We start from the raw sequence: 22,212 nt of genomic DNA, 5'->3' as shown, positions 1-22,212 counted from the left end.
ATTCCCATGTCTCTTCCTCCACCTTTGGCCAAGAGCCAAGCGCTGTTGCCATGCCTGGACAGGGAGGGAGGAGACCCTGAGACTGGGGAAGTGTTGATAGTGTTGGCAAGGCCTCCATGTAGACAGCCATGACAGATGCCAGGGCAATGTGGTGGCATTTGTCAACATATGTATGGTGTGTTGTTGGACACTGTCTGAGTAGAGCTGTATCAACAGGCTCCAATGTTTCCATATGAATGAGAGATGGAGATGAAACCAGTGGAGTAGTGGGGACTATTAGGCAGGTATATGCTCTATACCCACTTCTTAATCCCCACTGATGCGCATCAAAGTAGTATAGTGGAGGTATACGCTGTATCAATGATGTACTGTAGAACAATAGAGAAATCATGCACAAAGTAACCTACACAAATGCAAAGCACATGAAATATATTCACGCGAGTCGCACACATAGCCTAGGAGTTTCAGCGGAATACCATCTGTCAGGCAGCAAGAGTGCACAGCTCTCAACTGGTAGGCACATGGAGTAGCTCACAGAAGAACGATATCGGTAGTTTGGTAATGGACGAAAGGAAAGACGTTTCAACTTATGATATCTACCAGTAAATGCTAACTAAGGCAACAATGGGTATGCAAACCAGGTATTGAAAAAGTTTGGTCCAAGTCTTGTGTGGCGGAGTTTAGGAATATGGCTTTGCTGTTCTGTTCAGGGACTTTACAAGACTACTATGAGCCAGGAGACGTCACGGCCGGCTCTAAAAAGGTCCTGGGGAGAGGTGGCGCGAGGGAGTGCACAGGCAAGTGTGTTGCAAAAGGAGGAGAAAGTGAGAGAATGATAATGAGTAGAGAGAAGCTGAATTCAGAAAGTAACTTAAGTTGGAGAATCGTTGCAGAAATAGGACGTGCTAGATCTGGAAAAGGATTGTTCCATACCATCGAATGACTGTCATTTCGCCTTCGGGATTAACGTTGGCTACACATGCCTCTCCCTAATGTCAATACAGTATGCCTTGTCTACTGCTGTTTAGGTTAGTTATTATTGTTTTATTTCACTGTAGAGCCCCCAGCCCTGCCATAAATGCCTTAGATAGCTCTTTTGTCCCACCCCCCACACATGCGGAGGCCTCACCTGGCTTAACTGGTGCCTCCAGAGACGCAACCGCTCTCATCGTCACTCAATGAATAGGTTTACCTCCACTGTAACTGTACTCACATCCTACCATACCCTTGTCTGTACATTATGCCCTGAATCTATTCTATCACACACAGAAATCTGCTCCTTTCATTCTCTGTTCCCAATGCACTAGACGAAAAGTTCTTATAGCCTTTAGCCGAACCCTCAACCTACTCCTCCTCTGTTCCTCTGGTGATGTAGAGGTCCCCAGGCACTCTCATTTGTTGACTTCTGTAACCGTAAAAGCCTTGGTTTCATGCATATTAACATCAGAAGCCTCATCCCTAAGTGTGTTTTATTCACTGCTTTAGCACACTCCACCAACCCCGATGACCTATCCATGTCTGAATCCTGGCTTTGGAAGGCCACCAAAATCCATCCCCAACTACAACATTTTTCAACAATATAGAACTGTCAAAGGGGGCGGAGATGCAATCTACTGCAGAGATAGCCTGCAGAGTTCTATCATACTATCCAGGTCTGTGCCCAAACTATTCGAGCTTCTACTTTTAAAAATCCACCTTTCCAGAAATAAGTCTCTCACCATTGCCACTTGTTATAGACACCCTCAGCCCCCAGCTGTGCCCATATGTGAATTGATTGCCCCCCATCTATCTTCAGAGTTTGTACTGCTAGGTGACCTAAACTGGGATATGCATAACACCCCGGCCATCCTACAATCTAAATTAGATGCCCTCAATCTCACACAAATTACCAAGGAACCTACCAGGTACAATCCTAAATCCATAACCATGGGAACCCTCATAGATATCATCCTGACCAACTTGCCCTCTAAATACACCTCTGCTGTCTTCACCCAGGATCTCAGCGATCACTGCCTCATTGCCTAGGTCCGTAATGGGTCCATGGTCAAACGACCATGCTTCATCATTGTCAAACGGTCCCTAAAACATTTCAGCGAGCAGGCCTTTCTAATCGACCTGGCCAGGGTATCCAGGAAGGATATTGACCTCATCCTGTCAGTAGAGGATGCCTGGTTGCTCTTTACAAGTGTTTTTCTCACCATCTTAAATAAGCATGCCCCGTTAAAAAAATGTAGAACTAAGAACAGATATAGCCCTTGGTTCACCCCAGACTTGACTGCCCTTGACCAGCACAAAAACATCCTGTGGCGTATTGCATTTGCATCGAACAGCCCCTGCGATATGCAACTGTTCAGGGAAGTCAGGAACCAATATACACAGTCAGTTAGGAATGCTAAGGCTAGCTTTTCAAACAGAAATTTGCATCCTATAGCACTAATTCCAAAAAGTTTTGGGACACTGTAAAGTCCATGGAGAATAAGAGCACCTCATCCTCCCAGCTGCCCACTGCACTAAGGCTAGGAAACACTGTCACCACCGATAAATCCACGATAATTTCAATAAGCATTTTTTTTTTACGGCTGGCCATGCTTTCCACCTGGCTACCCTTACCCCGGCCAATAGCTCTGCCCCCCCCCCCCCGCTTCTCCTTCACCCAAATCCAGACAGCTGATGTTCTGAAAGAGCTGCAAAAGCTGGATGCTTACAAATCAGCTGGGCTAGACAATCTGGACCATCTCTTTCTAAAATTATCTGCCAAAATTGTTGCAACCCCTATTACTAGCCTGTTCAACCTCTCTTTGTATCATCTGAGATCCCCAAAGAGTGGAAAGCTGCCACGGTCATCCCCCTCTTCAAAGGGGGAGACACTCTAGACACAAACTGTTATAGACCTATAACCATCCTGCCCTGCCTTTCTAAAATCTTCGAAAAGCCAACCTTTTCCGCTATGCAATCTGGTTTCCGAGCTGGTCATGGGTGCACCTCAGCCACGCTCAAGGTCCTAAACGATATCATAACCGCTATCGATAAAAGACAGTACTGTGCCGCCGTCTTCATCGACCTGGCCAAGGCTTTCAACTCTGTCAATCACCGCATTCTTATCGGCAGACTCAATAGCCTTGGTTTCTCAAATGACTGCCTTGCCTGGTTCACCAACACTTTCTCAGATAGAGTTCAGTGTGTCAAATCGGAGGGCCTGTTGTCCGGACCTCTGGCAGTCTCTATGAGGGTGCCACAGGGTTCAATTTCTCGGGCCGACTCTTTTCTCTGTATATATCAAAGATGTCGCTCTTGCTGCTGGTGATTATCTGATCCACCTCTTCGCAGACGACACCATTCTGTATACATCTGGCCCTTCTTTGGACACTGTGTTAACAAACCTCCAAACAAGCTTCACTGCCATACAACTCTCCTTATGTGGCCTCCAACTACTTTTAAATGCTAATAAAACAAAATGCATGCTCTTCAACCGATTGCTGCCCCGCACCCGCCCGCCCGACTAGCATCACTACTCTGGACGGTTCTGACTTAAAATATGTGGACAACTACAAATACCTAGGTGTCTGGTTAGACTGTAAATTCTCCTTCCAGACTTACATTAAGCATCTCCAATACAAAATTACATCTAGAATCAGCTTCCTATATTGCAACAAAGCCTCCTTCACTCATGCTGCCAAACATACCCTCGTAAAACTGACTATCCTACCGATCCTTGACTTCGGCGATGTCATTTACAAAATAGCCTCCAACACTCTACTCAGCAAATTGGATGTAGTCTATCACAGTGCCATCTGTTTTGTCACCAAAGCCCCATATACTACCCACCACTGCGACCTGTATGCTCTCGTTGGCTGGCCCTCGCTACATATTCGTCGCCAAACCCACTGGCTCCAGGTCATCTATAAGTCTTTGCTAGGTAAAGCCCCGCCTTATCTCAGCCCACTGGTCACCATAGCAACACCCACCCGTAGCACGCGCTCCAGCAGGTATATTTCACTGGTCATCCCCAAAGCCAATACCTCCTTTGGCCGCCTTTCCTTCCAGGTCTCTGCTGCCAATGACTGAAACAAATTGCAAAAATCACTGAACTGGAGACATATCTCCCTCTCTAACTTTAAGCATCAGCTGTCAGAGCAGCTTATCACTGTACCTGTACACAGCCAATCTGTAAATAGCACACCCAACTACCTCATCCCCATATTTTTTATTTTTTTCTCCCCAGTATCTCTACTTGCACATCATCATCTGCACATCTATCACTCCAGTGTTAATGCTAAATTGTAATTATTTCACCTCTATGGTGATGTTACTGTAGCTAGCTACCCACTGGAGTGATGGACATCAAGGAATTGTAAATAACAGCTGTGAGTTGAAGTGATTTTTTTATAAAAGATTTCTGTGAAAGTAATTGAACTTTCTGTTTATGTCTTGAAAGTAGAGAACATCTAAAGTTGTGGACTTTTCAGTTGTTTGACATTACATAGTAGTGCAAGTATAGGAAGGGACACTGTTGGTTCAAACACACCAAGACAGTCGTGACAGGAAACTAAAAAGATTTGGCATGGGTCCTGGGATCCTCAAAAGGTTCTACAGCTGCAACATCGAGAGCATCCTGACTGGTTGCATCACGGCCTGGTACGGCAACTGCTCGGCTTCTGACCGCAAGGCACTACAGAGGGTAGTGCGTATGGCCCAGTACATCACTGGGGCTAAGCTGCCTGCCATCCAGGACCTCTACACCAGGCGGTGTCAGAGGAAGGCCCTAAAAATTGTCAAAGACCCCAGCCATAGACTGTTCTCTCTACTACCGCATGGCAAGCGGTACCGGAGTGCCATGTCTAGGACAAAAAGGCTTCTCAACAGTTTTTACCCCCAAGCCATAAGACTCCTGAACAGGTAATCAAATGGCTACCCCCGGACTATTGCATTGTGTGCCCCCCCCAACCCCTCTTTTTACGCTGTTGCTACTCTCTGTTTATCATATATGCATAGTCACTTTAACTTTACATCCATGCTATTAACCACATAATCTGAGTGAGTTATTTTTTTACGTTTCACCCTATACTATTAGGAAAGATGACACTAATACTAAGTACTGTGGTGAGGTTAAATGTGTTGGACAATACAGACGCAGCTCTGGTTGTTACGCAACCTCCCAAGGTTGATGTGAGAAAAACCCTACAAAAACAGCTACCTGTTACACTTAGTTAAATCTTTGCGATGTGCAATTCAGTCAACATGCTCTGTTTGAATGAATATTTCTAAAGGCTTTCCCAAAAAACCTTCCCAATTAAACGCTGATTGCAAAGAATGTCTCCTGGCAGAATGATATTGTGATGATTTGTATCAATGGAAGGGCACTCTGACATCGCATGTACTCTGTAGGCCAACATTGTTGTACAGTTGGCCTACAGAAACACCGCTAGCCAAACTGTCTCTTGATAGGTGCACAACTGAATTAAAGGGCAACTACACCCTCCCCCACAACAAATCCCATAAATCAATAATGGTTTCCTGATATTGTTTAAGAGCATTGTTGTGGACGAAGGACATCACATTTTTGCATTTAATTAATACATATTTTTTTAAACTATAGGAAAACATAGAATTTTGAAACAGGGTGCTTTCCTTTGCCAGACGGGCCGTTTGATCTGAGTATACCCATTTCTCCAGACACCACTACACCGCTGGATGTAACCAAAATGTATTTACTACAAACATGCAACTGAAATAAACCTAACTGGGCCAAGAGCATTTATTCTGATCATGTGACCATAGTCATGGCCCTATCATTTTTCTGGTGGTCAGAAGATACTCTTGACCCTGACCATAACTCCTACCTGTAGTTACGATGGAGCTCCATGACCCTCTCCTCCAGCTCTCGCGTCTGATTGGGTGCGAAGCGGAAGTCGCTGACGTAGTCGGGACCGTGGTCATCGGTGTCATAGTCTCCCAGCTCGGCCTGTACGGCGTAGGAACCCAGCAGGGCGTGGGTCACGAAGGAGCAGGGCAGACGGCCTGACAACATGTCATCTCTCAGCTGAAGACACAGGTAGTACCTGTCATAAAAGAGGGAGAGAGAGACAGAGAGAGCGAGAGAGACAGAGAGAGAGAGAGACGAGGGGGGGCAAGACAGGGGGAGAGGGACTAGTTCAAATAAGGTCTCACCAAAGGCAAGCTCCAATAAAAATGTTGAGGAGTTAATCCATAACAGCCAGTGGAACTCCAAATGTAGCTAAACCTCTAAATAGAGTATGTTTTTGAATCCTTTGCAGTGAAATATGCCCTGTAAATGATTACAATCTTAAAAAGTATTTCTGTACAAACGTTTGTTGTTTGACAGAGATAGTTCAATGTGAGAACTGATAAGTATGAGAGACTTTGCGTGCTGCCAGTTTATATGTATGTACAGTATGTGTGTGTGTATATAAAAACAGTATGTGAGAATGCTATGGGGGCCTCTTCACACTGCCCTGCTGTACAACAGTACCTGGTGATGTCCTCTGTCAACTGGGAGGGGTCTGGAGGGTAGAACTTGACAGAGAAGGCAAAGTGCCAGGGAGCAGCTGAGGAGCGACACAGGAGATGTGATGAGTTTACTCCCCATGTGGACTGGACATGTATCACAGAGGTGTGAGTGATACACATGCAATAATAACAGTAATAATAATAACAACAACAATAATAATAATAGTAATAATTAGGAGGGTGCTTGTATTTGTCCTATTTCACACATGTACAAGTGTGTATTAAAACGCATGTGGGAATTGGAATTGTGCGTATCCCAACTCCCCCAGAGACACCCTCGGAGAGTGGGGTCACATGTATGACAGTCATAAAATCACCATAACATGTGTCACAATAAAGATCTATTTGTGTCAACAGGCTCCAACAACAGCATAGTAATACACTTATGTTAAAAAAACTCATTATATCATCTTGCATAATGAGACTAAAGCTTCTCATTCTACTGCATAAGTATTTAGCAGATTCCATATACAAACAGTATATAATTAAGCAATAAGGCCACGAGAGGTGTGGTATATGGTCATTATTCCACGGCTAAGGGCTGTTTTTAGGTACGAAGCAACAGGTGCCTGGATGCAGCCCTTAGCCATGGTATAATGGCCATATACCACAAACCCGAGGTGCCTAATAGCTATTATAAATTGGTTACCAACGTAATTAGACCAGTAAATAGCATTATTTTGTCATACCCACTGTATACGGTCTGATATACCACGGCTTTCAGCCTATCAGCATTCAGGACTCGAACCATGATGTATGTGCTGCGTGTGGGCCGAGGATACTCACTGCGCATCTGCTTCTTGATCTCCTTGGAGGGGTCCAACCAATTCTGAAAGACATATAGGAGAGACAGAAAGAATTCCCCCAGGGGTCTGTGAGAGACATGGCTAATGCACACCCTGTTGCCACACACTCATTCACCCTGCAGCTCTAATTGCAGATGGGGATTCTAGTGAAAGCATTTGCATATGGTTCAATAGAAGGAGGAGGAGAGGGATGCAGGAGGAACCCTCCCCCATTGAGACTTTCAGCATGAGGAGATGAGAGTGGCAGGCCCAGCATCTGTTTGCCCATTGTGACAGTAAATGACCACTGGCCAGTTAATATCCTATCAGCTTGTATCACACCAGATCTGTACAATGACATCATTCAGCATGAGAGGCGCTGTTTCTGACAGATACTCCTCCTGCTGCCTTGTGTTAATAAAACGTCCTCCTTCAATGCCCACCCTTGTGTCCCTTGTGAAATCTCTCAGATCATTCCCTGCCCTTTGACAATGTGTACTGTTATTGTAGTTGAACAGGAAGAGTGAATACGCCTATTGCATGGTTAATAACGCAGGCAGCCGTATGCCGAACCACAAACAGTGAGCTTCCCAGCATCCCGAGCCTGAGTGGCATATCCCAGCTGCTGAGTGAGGCTGAAAGCTTTTTTGGCAGTCACTATCACTTCTGCCAAAGTGAAATCAGGAGTGGAAAAGGTTGAAACAGCACAGCAGTCCCCAACATCTTCTTTGGAAAACCACAAGTGTTCCTGCCAACTTCAGAACACACAAACTGAAAAATAGACACACCTGCAAAGAATACACACTAATAAACTGAGATCCAACCACAAACTCTCTCTCTCTCACACACACACACACACACACACACACACACACACACACACACACACACACACACACACACACACACACACACACACCCCGGGTGAGGTCCATTTACATTTTAGTTATTTAGCAGATGCTCTCCTCCAGAGCGAATTACAGTGCATTCATCTTAAGATAGTTAGGTGAGTAAAGCACATATCTTAGTCGTAGTAAGTACAGTCGTGGCCAAACGTTTTGAGAATGACACAAATATTAATTTTCAAAGTCTGCTGCCTCGATGTCTTTAGATATTTTTGTCAGATGTTACTATGGAATACTGAAGTATAATTACAATCATTTCATGTGTCAAAGGCTTTTATTGACAATTACATGAAGTTGATGCAAAGAGTCAATATTTGCAGTGTTGACCCTTCTTTTTCAAGACCTCTGCAATCCGCCCTGGCATGCTGTCAATTAACTTCTGGGCCACATCCTGACTGATGGCAGCCCATTCTTGCATAATCAATGCTTGGAGTTTGTCAGAATTTGTGGGTTTTTGTTTGTCCACCCGCCTCTTGAGGATTGACCACAAGTTCTCAATGGGATTAAGGTCTGGGGAGTTTCCTGGCCATGGACACAAAATATCGATGTTTTGTTCCCCGAGCCACTTAGTTATCACTTTTGCCTTATGGCAAGGTGCTCGATCATGCTGGAAAAGGCATTGTTCGTCACCAAACTGTTCCTGGATGGTTGGGAGAAGTTCCTCTCGGAAGATGTGTTGGTACCATTCTTTATTTTGGGTCCATGTGTTCTTAGGCAAAATTGTGAGTGAGCCCACTCCCTTGGCTGAGAAGCAACCCCACACATGAATGGTTTCAGGATGCTTAACTGTTGGCATGACACAGGACTGATGGTAGCGCTCACCTTGTCTTCTCCGGACAAGCTTTTTTCCGGATGCCCCAAACAATTGGAAATGGGATTCATCAGAGAAAATGACTTTACCCCAGTCCTCAGCAGTCCAATCCCTGTACCTTTTGCAGAATATCAGTCTGTCCCTGATGTTTTTCCTGGAGAGAAGTGGCTTCTTTGCTGCCCTTCTTGACACCAGGCCATCCTCCAAAAGTCTTTGCCTCACTGTGCATGCAGATGCACTCACACCTGCCTGCTGCCATACCTGAGCAAGCTCTGTACTGGTGGTGACCCGATCCCGCCGCTGAATCAACTTTAGGAGATGGTTCTGGTGCTTGCTGGACTTTCTTGTGCGCCCTGAAGCCTTCTTCACAACAATTGAACCGCTCTCCTTGAAGTTCTTGATGATCCGATAAATGGTTGATTTAGGTGCAATATCCTTGCCTGTGAAGCCATTTTTGTGCAAAGCAATGATGACAGCACGTGTTTCGTTTCAGGTAACCATGGTTGACAGAGGAAGATCAATGATTCCAAGCACCACCTACCTTTTGAAGCTTCCAGTCTGTTATTCAAACTCAATCAGCATGACAGATTGATCTCCAGCCTTGTCCTCATCAACACTCACACCTGTGTTAACGAGAGAATCACTGACATGATGTCAACTGGTCCTTTTGTGGCAGGGCTGAAATGCAGTGGAAATGTTTTTGGGGGATTCAGTTCATTTGCATGGCAAAGAGGGACTTTGCAATTAATTGCAATTCATCTGATCACTCTTCATAACGTTCTGGAGTATATGCAAATTACCATCATACAAACTGAGGCAGCAGATTGTGAAAATTAATATTTGTGTAATTCTCAAAACATTTGGCCACGACTGTACATTTTTCCTCAATAAATAAGTTAGCAGCAAAGTCAGAGCTAGTAGGAAAAGGGGGGGGGGACTGACATGACTAGACTGACAAGACTGACATGTCTTATTTCAGATACTCTTTGAAGTGTTTCAGACATTTCAGGGTTTTGGACATTTTCAGAAAATTGGCAGGGACTCTGCTATCCTAGCATCAGGGGGAAGCTGGTTCAACCATTGGGGTACTAGGGCAGAGAAAAAATTTGGTCCTCCAGTGTTAAATCAGCGTGCTAAACACATTAATGAGCAGCAGTAATTTATTATCCATCTAACGTCGGCCTGGGCCAAAGACCATTCAATTACGAAAAAGGCCCTGGGTCTTTTGTCTCCTCTCTGTAGAGCACTCCATCAGGAATAACAACTGTTCTCACTGTTCTGCTACAAGGACACTACAGTCATAGTTCACAAAGCAATCATAAACACAATTAATGTTCTCCCAAATGGTGTGGAGATAATATTCTCAAAGAGAGGCAGAGAGGAGTGTCTGAGAACCCAGCTAGTACATCATGTTCTGAGAACCATGTTTCTTAGAGCTTGGTGAAAGCCTGGTTATCCTAGGGTTATTTTGCATACAATCTTCCCATAACGCTCTGGGAATGGTTTCAGAATAGTTACTTGGCTTTGGAACATTCTCAGCACATTTAAAGATGCAATATGTAACTTTTCGGGGACCCGTCCAAATTCACATAGAAATGTGTGTTATAGATTTTAAAAAACAGAGCAGCGGGAAGAGGTTGGAGGGACGCCATGTGCGACTGACGTGTTTTCCGTTTGCTCCCGCAGTATTCTTAAAGTTTATGTACATTTTGCAGCAGAACTGTATTTATTTTCAAATATTAGTTTGGTGATCCCTTTCCGTAAAAACCAAGACTACTTTGCTTTCAATGACTGAGAAAACCCGGCCCACAAGACCCACTCTCATCACCGCCCACTCCTGAGTCTGAGGGCCCGGGGACTCACACTTTACCCTGGGGTGCGGCTTGGCCTGGCGGCGCTGAAATGAACATTCTCGAGGCCATCAAACTACTACACTCTGAGATAGTTGAAAAGAAAACGGAGGTAGTTGCTACGATTGAGGCCCGAATACAGGAGGTTTCTGATACTTTAAAAGCAGATCTAACCATCCTGCGGAACGAGACGGTGCCAGCAATCACATCACTCAAAACAACAACAGAGTTGCACACTACAACGATTGCAGCACTGGAGATCTCCGCTACCAATGTCTCAGACTTAACCACCTCCCTGGAGGCTGACGTGAAATGCCTGGCTGCGGATTTGAAAAAGGTGCAGGAGAGTTGTGTGAGTTTAGAGGGATTGGTATCGGTCCCAGAGTCAGCGGAAATGCCTCGCGCCACGGATTTAGTTTCTGGGCTGCTGAAGGATGTTCTTGCCTTGGATGTGAAGCCCCTGATTGATCATGCCCACCGGTCGCTGCGCCCAAAGCCCCGGGATGGTGAGAGGCCCCATGACATAATTCTTCGAGTGCACTTTTTCCATGAGAAGATGGAGATTCTCCGACGAGCCCGCAATACCACTCTGAGCTTTCAAGGACAGAGCTTCCCCATCTACCAGGACTACTCTCCCACTGTTTCCAGGCAGTGCGCAGCTTTCGGGCAGACCAAATGACTACTACGGGACCATCCAGGTGTGAAGTATGGACTGCAATTCCCGGCCCATTTATGGCTATCTGATGATGGTAAAGACTACACATTTGAGTCTCCGGATGAGGCTATGGCTCACATTCAACATCACATCAAGAAGTCTTGAACTAACTTATAGATCAGCAACTGTTGCTTGCGAACTGTGGATAATCGGGACTGTGGGTTTAGGTTTAACACCGCACTCTCATAGACATACTGTGCGAAGAGAACATGTTCTATTTTGTTACGGGCGTCGTATAGAGGAGACCAAGGCACAGCGTGTAGAGTGCTCATTGTTATATATTTTAATGAAAACGAACACTAGACAAAATAACAAAATGACAGCCAACAGTACTGTCAGGTTAACAAACTAAACAGAAAGCAACTACCCACAAAACACCATAGAAAAACCCAAACTTAAATATGATCTCCAATTAGAGACAACACGAAACAGCTGCCTCTAATTGGAGATCATCCCAAAACTCAACATAGAAATAGAAAAACAAGAACTAAACATAGAAACAAAAAACAGATTGCCCACCCATATCACACCCTGACCTAACTACACAGAGAAAACCCAGCTCTCATAGGTCAGAGCGTGACATATTTAGGCTTGTACCTCGTTTGGGGAGGTACTGTCTGGGATGGGAGGAGGAGGTTGGGGGAGGAAGGAGGTTGAATTGTTCAGTTCTAATGTTGTCATTCTGTCTTTTTAGGGGTTTTTTCTGTACTTTTTCCAAATATCTTGTACCGTACATTATTACTCCGAGACAATTTATTCTGGGGTTTTTGGGTACTCATTGCTTTTCCACTCTATGCTCAAATGACAGTGTTGTATAACGGGAGTGCTCAGGGTGGCCGAGATAATATGATCAAGTACATTTAGTGGAATATCAAAGGGGTTAACACAGGGGCAAAAATCTGATATCAACTTTGGAGGGGACAATTACATTACATTTTCTCAAGAGCAATTCCTGAGGGGGACACCAAAAGTAGTGCTGTAACACATAGCCTACGTTTAATATGGTAAATGTATATTGAGGAACCAAAGAAATAAGGTGTTTGCCGTACTCCTAACTACCGGTACCCAAAACTACACAACTAATCACAACAGCAATACCATTGCCTTTAACAAATCTTAGTTCAGTCACCAGTTTAAGTTGAGAGTGGGGGTATCCATGGCATTTTCCAATTATGTTCCTATTTTACAAGTAAAAAAAATTGAGAACCTTTCATAATGTTGCCAAACAAAGACTCAACAAACTTACCTGAGACTCCCTGTCTCTGCCAGTCTGTCCCTGCATATCTGTCCCCAACTCTGCTGTCTGTGTGCCATCTGTTGTCTGCTCTGCCTAATGACATCATTGTGAAACATTTCCATTAGAATTTCATTTCTTTCTTATGAACATTTATCAACTAGTCTTTGAGATATTAGGCTACTAGGGTTCTTACTTTGCGTTTTGGTGTACTGAAAAATACTCTGATGTTCGTCTTTTTTCTGCCATTTTTCTGCCATTTTTCTACCTGGTTGGCTACACACACACAGTATGTAGGTTATTTACAGAAGGAGATGGGCTTCTATCATCTTATCTTCTATCATTCTATATGGGCTTCGATCTAAAAGGTAGCTAGCAAATGTGAAACGGATTGCAGTGACGAGTTGACAGCTGTATGAGTTCACCATTTACACAACATATGCTGCAACCTTTTGTAATTTTAATCGTTTGTTTCATATTGGCTGGCTTCTAACAATAGCTGAATTTGCAAAGCTAGCGAGCACCAATTCAGTGGTGTTTGCTATAATCTTTGCTACCCAGGTTAAATAAAGGTGAAATAAAATGTATAAATAAAAGTTCCCTTGCGACAATTTAGCTTTTGCAAGACCATTAAATATATTTAAAACAATGGTAGAAGAGAGTGTAGTTCTGTTCAGTTTATCGCTAACCTTATCACAGGGACTTTGAAGCACTAACTTACATGCATGCTGATCTTGGAATAAATTGACGATAGCAAAGATTCCATCTTTGACGACGCCACATAAATGGAATAGGTACTAGCTAGCTTAATAGTTAATATTTGCGTGCTAGCTCTGCATATTCAGCTAGTGTGTGTGCGCAATTGACTGGATTAACCTCACGTCAGTTACGTGCATTGAGTGCCTTTCAGACAGTAGATACGACCTCTACGTTACCTCGCAAGCTAAGGAACTGGCAGTGGATCAAACCATTGTGAGGCAAAGGGTGGGGGGGTCGCAATCTTTTGAAACTTAAAAATGAGCTATTAAGTGTCTATAATCAGCACAATTGCTTTCATTCCGTATTATTAATATTATTTAAATTACATAGTTATGTTTCAGTGATATATTGGGGGTGACAAATCATATTTTTCCCAGGATGGGGGGGTCGTGTCCCCCCCGTCCCCCCCGGGATTTCTGCCCCTGGGTTAACAATCCTGTGACGCGTAAGAGGGTGCTAACACACTTAAAGGGTTTGAATGCAAATGTTGCATTTCTACAAGAGACTCACTTGAGGACTGGTGAGCATTTTAGGATGCGTAGGGACTGGGTTGGTCAAGTGTTCCACTCTAACTTTCATAGTAAATCAAGAGGTGCTGACATTTTGGTTGATAAATCTACTCCCTTTGTAGCTTCTGAGGTTATTGCTGATCCTAAGGGACGATACGTCATAGTAACCGGTAAACTGTTTTCTACCCCTCTTGTTTTGGCTAGTGTTTATGCTCCCAATTGTGATGACACAAGTTTCATTTCTTCCTTTTTATCTGCTATACCCAATTTAGATTCTCATTTGTTGATTTTAGGGGGGGATTTCAACTGTACAAGTCCTCACAAAGAACTACAGGCCCATTTAAAGTGCCCTACTTATTCAATCTTTTCTTCAGAAATATGCTATGTGTGAGGCCTGGCGTTTCCTACACCCTACAGATAGACAGTATTCCTTTTATTCTCATGTTCATCAAACATACTCCCGCATTGATTACTTCTTTTTGGACAAAAAACTTCTGCCTAACCTTCGGCGGTGTACTTACAAGAGTATTGTTATTTCTGATAATTTACCATTAGTGCTTGAACTAGAGTTTCCCCAGCGACCTCCTATGTGTTATCAATGGCGTCTTAACCCCATTTTACTCTCAGATAAGGAGTTTGTCAATTTCATTTCTTCTGAAATCACCTTATTCCTAGAAACTAATTCAACGCCAGGTATGTCCTGCTCTACCATATGGGAGTCTCTCAAAGTATACCTATGTGGCCAAATTATTTGTTATACAGCCAACCAAAACAAAGTTTGCTCTCAGCGACTTCGGAACCTGAGCGAATCCATAGCCACATTGGATGAGAAGTATGCTACGGACCCTTCCTCTGATCTACATAAAGAGCGCCAACTACTCCAATCTGAATTTGATGAGCTTTCTACCAGGCAAGCTGAACAGTTACTCTTGCGAGCTCAATACAGAGTGTATGAACAAGGCGACAAGGCCAGTAAACTCCTTGCACATCAGATCCGTAAATCTGAGGCCTCACGTTTAATCCCACAAATAAGGACCCTGTCTGGTGCCACCACAGTTATACATAAAGAGATCAATGATCAATTCAAACAATTTTACTCTGCGCTATACACCTCTGAATCTCCTCAAGACCCTTTGCTGACTGATTCATTCTTTAATGGCTTGAATATGCCTTCAATTGATACAGACTCCCATGACTGTCTAGAAGAAGAATTTACACTGCAACAGCAGTGTCCGCAATGAAAAGTGGTAAATCACCGTGTCCGGACGGTTTTCCAACCAAATTTTACAGGATGTTTTCTGGTCTGCTTTGCCCATTCTTGTCTCGATTATTTGCAGAGTGCCTTAATACCTCAAAGCTACCGCCTAGTCTTTGAGGTATTAAGGCTTCAATTTCATTACTATTAAAGAAAAACAAAGACCCCCTGGAATGTGGATCCTATCGCCCAATCTCGCTTTTAAACTGTGATTACAAAATCCTAGCCAAGCTTTTAGCAATTTGTATGGAAGGCTCGCTGCACCAAGTAATACACTCTGACCAGACTGGCTTTATGAAATATAGGCATTTGTTTTTCAATATTAGACGCCTTATGAATATACTGTACTCCCCAGCGTCGGGGGACCAGGAGATGGTGGTCTCACTTGATGCGGAAAGTGGGACTACCTAACAGCTGCCCTTTATAGATTTGTCTTCGGCCCCAAATTCATTGCATGGATAAAGATTCTTTATTTTTCCCCCATGGCTTCTGTACGGACTAACAACTTGTCCTCTGACTATTTTCCCATGCACCGTGGATCCGTACAGGGTTGTCCACTCTCCCCATTGTTGTTTGCTTTGTCAATCGAGCCTCTCGCCATTGCACTATGCTCTAATGATGCCATTCAAGGTATAATCAGCACGGGCTTAGAGCAGAAAGTCTCGCTATATACTGACGACCTCCTTTTGTTTATCTCCAACCCTGATACCTCATTGCCACGTGCCTTATCTGTTCTTAAAAAGTTTGGATCAATCTCAGGGTACAAGCTGAATCTAGGCAAGAGTGAGCTTTTTCCTGTAAATAAGGCTGCTTTAAAGTGCTCTTTTACAAGTTTTCAGTTTAGGATTGTCCGGGATCAATTAACCTATGTGGGAGTTAAAGTGAAACGGAAATATTCAAATTTGTTTCAGGAAAATGTTGTATGCTCTAGCAGACAGTTTGAAACAATCTTATTAAAATGAATGTGTTGCCCAAATGTTTATATTATTTCAATGTTTACCCATTTTTATTCCAAAATCTTTTTTTAATTCACTGGATCAAATATTCATGTATTTTATTTGGGATGACAAGGTACCACGGATTGGTAGAAAACATTTACAGAAGCCTAAGGCATTGGGTGGTTTAGCTCTACCAAATTTTCAGACATACTATTGAGCTGCAAATTTCAGAGCCCTTCTGTACTGGCTGCAGACTGATCCTACTGACCCTAGACCACTCTGGGTCCAGATGGAGTCTGAATAGTGTAAATCTGCTGCACTTTCTTCTGTGTTGTGCTCGTCTCTCCCAGTGTCCCTAGGCAAAAGGTGTGTCAACCCAATTGTAAAGCAGTCTCTTAAAATGTGGAATCAGTTCCGTTTAGCCTTTAGCCTCCAAGGCTTTTCTCTTTCAGGCCCAATCAATCAGAACATTTAATTTCCTCCATCTTTGAATGATGGGGCTTTTGCCATCTGGCACTCACTAGGCCTCTCCTCACTAGCCCAATTATTCTTTGATGATACATTTGCCTCTTTTGCTCAGCTACAGGAAAAGTTCAAGTTCCCCCAATCCCACTTTTTCCGCTATCTCCAGACTAGGAACTTTGTCAGAGCTAACACACCTGAATTTCCCCATAGGCCTGCGAATACAGCTATAGAGAGCATCTTTGAGCTGAACAACCTTCCTAGGGGCGCAATTTCAGATGTATATGCAATCATTAATGACTTACAGAACCCATATTTGGTCCCTTAAAAAACTCGATGGGAAAAGGATTTGGGGGAGGAACTTGGGGAAGACACCTGGGAATCTGTGCTGCACAGGGTGCAATCGTTCTCTTTTAGCACTAGACACAGCCTCATTCAATTCAAAGTGGTTGACTGTATCCACTGGTCCGGGGACAAACTTGGAAGAATATTCTCAAATTTTGATCCTACCTGTGTCAGATGTAAAACGGAATCAGCCACACTGTTGCATATGTTTTGGGGCTGTCATAAACTGTCAGGTTTCTGGGAATTATTATTTAAATGTTTCTCTGACATATATGACACTGTTATAGATCCGTCTCCCTTTACAGCCCTTTTTGGAGTACTGCCCATAGGTACCCCTCTGTCAAGAATCTAGTTGGACACTGTTGCTTATACAACTATTTTAGCTAGACGGCTAATACTACAGAACTGGAAGATGGCAGCTCCCCCATCTTATAAAAATTGGGTGAGAGATGTGTTGTGTTCTCTGAAACTATAAAAAATGTAATTCAATACACGTGGGAACCCCAAACTGTTTTATGAGGCTTGGGCTCCATTCCGGTCTTACTTTAAACAGTCCATCCACTGATGGCATTCATATTAAAACAAAAATAAGTCTGTATTTGACTCCCCTGTGACTTAAGGGTTGGATGAGCATTTCTTTCAGTTTTTTGGGGGGAGGGGGGGCATTAAGGTTGATAATGTGCTTATTGATTGTGACCTGCAGATAACGTGTTCATCTTGCACGGTCAGAGACTAAAATGTGAGCTTGTTTTGCCCTGTTTTTTTTAACATTTTGTTCACGCTTACATAAAATGATTATTAGTATTTTTTTTCTTTTAAAGCATTGTAAACTTTATTTTGGTCCAGTGGATGGTCGGTCTGTGGCCATGACTGTCTGTGAGTGGTTGCATTTCTCCACCCCTATCCCTTGACTGTTTACAGGAACAATGTTGAGGTGTTTGCTCTGTCCCTGTACTACAGATTGCCCTTTAAACTTTGTAGCCATCTGCCCGGTGTGTTTAACTTGTCTAAAGTACGGTATCTTTAAAGCAAATTTTTTGTTGTTGTCTTTTTTGTATTTGAGTATATTATTTATATTGTTTTGTGTTGTCTTGTCTTGTGTATAAAACTGGAGAAACAAAAGAAATGTGTGTTATAGGGCTGTGTTATAGGGCTGTCATTCCCATTGAAAGGAAGTCTAAGAAAAGGTAGATCTGTTCTATGTGTGCTATTTCTATGCTTCCCATTCTTAAGTTTCGTTTTGGCGTCAAAAAGTTGAAAATACAATCTTTTTGGTTATGGAAAAGGTATTTCACAGCAGTTTAGATGGTACAATGATTATCTACACTATGCTTCCTTGTTTTGTCACATAAACTGGAATTAGGCAAACTAATAGAATATTTGCAACCATGAAACGGCGAAGGATTCTGCATAGTGCATCTTTAAGGAAATTGACAAAATAACATTATTTTCTTGTTATGTTATTACTTTAACAGAACGTTTCCTAAAAGTTCAAACATAGTTACCTTGAATTACATTTTTGGTAATGGTTCTAGGCACTGGTGCATCACTGTTTCTCTGGACCCCCAGCAAGGTCGGAGTTTGATGGAACAGCATACTAATCAGCTACCATTTTTCTTTATATATATAAAAAATAATTCAACTGGTGTACTTCAGAGTAACATTTCCTACAAGTTCCCTCATGGTTCTATTTAAAGTCATGTTCTCAAATTGTTCCAAGAACATTAAGAAAACTTCGCATAAAAAAATCACAAGAAAACTTTAGTAACATACAGTACATTCCCTTCTCAGCATCAACTAAATACCCTCTATCTTATTGTGTTTAGTTTTCTTAATTATCTTAATGAGTGCTTGTTTCCTTTGAAATTGGGTCTGTTTAAATAGACTAAAATTAACAGCTTTGTATGAATATAAAAAAAACATGGCATGCTTTCTCCATCCTTGAATCTCAGTGATTTATTGTGCCACAATAAAAATAAATGTATTTGCATGATTAATGCCTAAGCAAATCAAATTCATTTCCATGTATCTTATCTGTGCTTGGAGTTCAAAACAATTAACCTGAGCTAGCAGTGTCCCTGCAACCTAAAATTGTACGTTCCCAGAACAGGCAAAATGTTCACTTCTGTTTTCAGAACATTCAAAAAAAAAAACGTTAGGTTTTACCGGTCAGGAAACTTATGACTTCGTTCCCAGAACCAATGGGAAACCAAAAACGTATATTCCCACAACTTCAAATGATCCATGGAATGTGCTAGCTGGGAAGGACATTTTAATCACATCTTGTTTGGCTGAGAGTCACTGAGGACCCCAGACAATATAGGCTACCATGAGATAAGCCTTAAATTGAAGAGGAGACCTACCTGCTCTCAGAGGTACCTATGCTGTGAAAATAACATCTTTCAGCATTTACTGTGTTTACCTCTATTGTTTCATACTCTCTCACACATAAACACACATGCACGCACACACACGCACACACCACACACACACACACACACAATTGATTATCATCTCCAGACAGAACTGGCTCCAAAACCTCAACCGCTTGTGACAAATCAGGTTGCTTTGGTACACTACATGACCAAAGGTATGTGGACACCTGCTCGTCGAACATCTCATTCCAAAATCATGGGCATTAATATGAAGTTGGCCCCCCTTTGCTGCTATAATAGCTTCCACTCTTCTAGGAAGGCCTTCCACTAGAAGTTGGAGCATTGCTGCGGGAACTGTTGGGCGATTAGGCCTGGCTCGTAGTTGGCGTTCCAATTCATCCCAAAGGTTTTCGATTGGGTTTAGGTCAGGGCTCTGAGCAGGCCAGTAAAGTTCTTCCACACCGATCTTGACAAAGCATTTCTGTATGAACCTCGCTTTGTGCACGGTGGCAACGTCATGCTGAAACAGGAAAGGTAGTCCCGAAACTGTTGCCACAACGTTGGAAGCACAGAATCTTCTAGAATGTCATTGTATGTTGTAACGTTAAGATTTCCCTTCACTGGAACTAAGGGGCCTAGCCCGAACCATGAAAAATAGCCCCAGATCATTATTCTTAATACATCAAACTTTACAGTTGGCACTATGCATTCAGGCAGGTAGCATTCTCCTGGCATCCACCAAACCCAGATTTGTCCATCGGACTGCCAGATGGTGAAGAGTGATTCATCACTCCAGAGAATTTGTTTCCAATGCTCCAGAGTCCACAGGTGGCGAGCTTTACAGCACTCCAGCCGACGCTTGGCATTGCGCATGGTAATCTTATGCTTGTGTGCGGCTGCTTGGCTATGGAAACCAATTTCATGAAGCTCCTGACGAACAGTTATTGTGCTGACGTTGCTTCCAGAAGTAGTTTGGAACTCGGTAGTGAGTGTCGCAACCGAGGACAGACTATTTATATGCGCTACACACTTCAGCACTCGGCGGTCCCGTTCTGTGAGCTTGTGTGGCCTACCATTTCGCAGCTGAGCCATTGTTGCTCCTAGACATTTCCACTTCACAATAACAGCACTTACAGTTGACCGGGGAAGCTCTAGCAGGGCAGAAATTTTACAAACTGATTTGTTGGAAAGGTGGCATGTTATGACGGTGCCACATTGAAAGTCACTGAGCTCTTCAGTAAGGCCATTCTACTGCCAATGTTTGTCATGGAGATTGCATAGCTGTGTGCTTGATTTTATACATACGTCAGGAATGGGTATGGCTGAAATAGCCGAATCCATACATTTTAAGGGGTGTCCACATACTTTGTATATATAATGTATATAGTGTAATTCACCTATTACAAACAGCCTATGTGAATGCAGCCGATCACACAACTGTCTTACCAAAATAATGCAAACTAAATGCTGAAAGTAGTAGCCTAGTTATTCATGAATGCAAACAAAATGGCTTAATAGCAGTTTGGCTTAGAATTCCAACAACTGCGAATGCGAACAAATGAATGCGAACAGAACAAAACAGTGGTACCAAGTCATACAGTAGGCCTAATAAACAAAATATCTGATCGATAAAGGCATGCCAGAATCTATATTTAGGCTAGTTAAATTAACAGTAAGCAAACGCAGCAAACAAAAAGCAAATTGCGATCCAAATAACCAAAACATAGCCTACAGCCTACTACAGTTTGGTGCAGCCATGCGCACCTGTTTTACCAAATAAATAGGCTTATATGTCCCCTTCAGAAACACATTGTGATGTGGCAAAATACCTGGGTCGCGCATTCGATATGCTAATAGAATTTAAGGAGCCTTGTTTTCAGATTAGCCTTGTTAAAATCCCCAGCTACAATAAATGCAGCCTCAGGATATGTGGTTTCCAGTTTACATAGTCCAAAGAAGTTCTTTCAGGGTCGTTGAGGTGTCTGCTTGGGGGGGGGTATGTACACGACTGTGATTATAATCAAAGAGAATTCTCTTGGTAGCACCATGGACAATGCCCTACACACTAAAGCAAAATGTTGATAAAAACCAACCAGCTAGATTGATGCTTACCTTTTCAGAGGAGTTGGAGCCTCCTTGATGCTCTGTGGAACTTCCTGAGTAATCGATCATTACATTCTCCCCGACATCTTCTTGTAAGATCCCCCTCAAATGCCAGTTGGATTAGTTGAGCTTTCCTCAGGTGTAGCATGCTTCTTCAGTGCTGGCCCAGCAAGTTTGTAACGTCCAATGTCCCCCTCAGTGGTTGCTGGTTTGAAACAAGGGACTCAATCATGTCCACAATCGCCAACAAATGTCTTGCCAGCTGCCCATCGTTAAGACGTGTTGACACCTCAGTATAGCACTTCAATCTTGTTTTTCTTTCCACAGTGCAGTGCATTTCAAATGCACTTCCCTTGATGCATGCCTAGCAAATCTTTGGTGCTATCAGTAGCATGCTTCCAGTTAGAATACCCAGGTTGGTTGAAAGTCTTGTCTGCGTTAGCATTGGACCCAATAAAGAACTTTCGACATGGGAAACAAAATACTGCACCTGCAGTAACCAAGTATTCCAGCCACTCTCTTCCCATAAACCAGTCGTTATTAAATGAAAGTTTTTGGACAGAAACCTGTGGCTAGGGTAGGATTCTAGGCTACAGTCAATGCGTTTTTCTCAAAAAGAATGGCGCAGGCAGATAGGT

At 43.0% G+C, this 22,212-nt stretch overlaps 1 protein-coding gene across 11 annotated transcripts in view; it reads right to left on the bottom strand.

The window, feature by feature from the left end:
• The window catches only part of LOC115207536 (protein 4.1), a 277,383-nt gene that overhangs the window by 45,096 nt on the left and 210,075 nt on the right, over window positions 1–22,212 (bottom strand). For all 11 annotated transcript variants that reach the window (XR_003881022.1, XR_003881023.1, XM_029774683.1 and 8 more), the window contains 3 exons: window positions 7,315–7,357; window positions 6,491–6,566; window positions 5,841–6,059 (listed from right to left, as the gene is read on the bottom strand). Coding sequence is in view for 9 of the 11 variants with exons in the window: in XM_029774683.1 (XP_029630543.1) it covers window positions 5,841–6,059; window positions 6,491–6,566; window positions 7,315–7,357 (338 nt within the window). In the remaining 2 variants the exon portion in view is untranslated. The remainder of the gene's footprint in view (window positions 1–5,840; window positions 6,060–6,490; window positions 6,567–7,314; window positions 7,358–22,212) is intronic.

This window comes from Salmo trutta, chromosome 14, assembly GCF_901001165.1.
Source record: "Salmo trutta chromosome 14, fSalTru1.1, whole genome shotgun sequence".
Classification (NCBI taxonomy): Eukaryota; Metazoa; Chordata; class Actinopteri; order Salmoniformes; family Salmonidae; genus Salmo; species Salmo trutta.
This window is presented reverse-complemented; position numbering and strand designations above follow the sequence as displayed.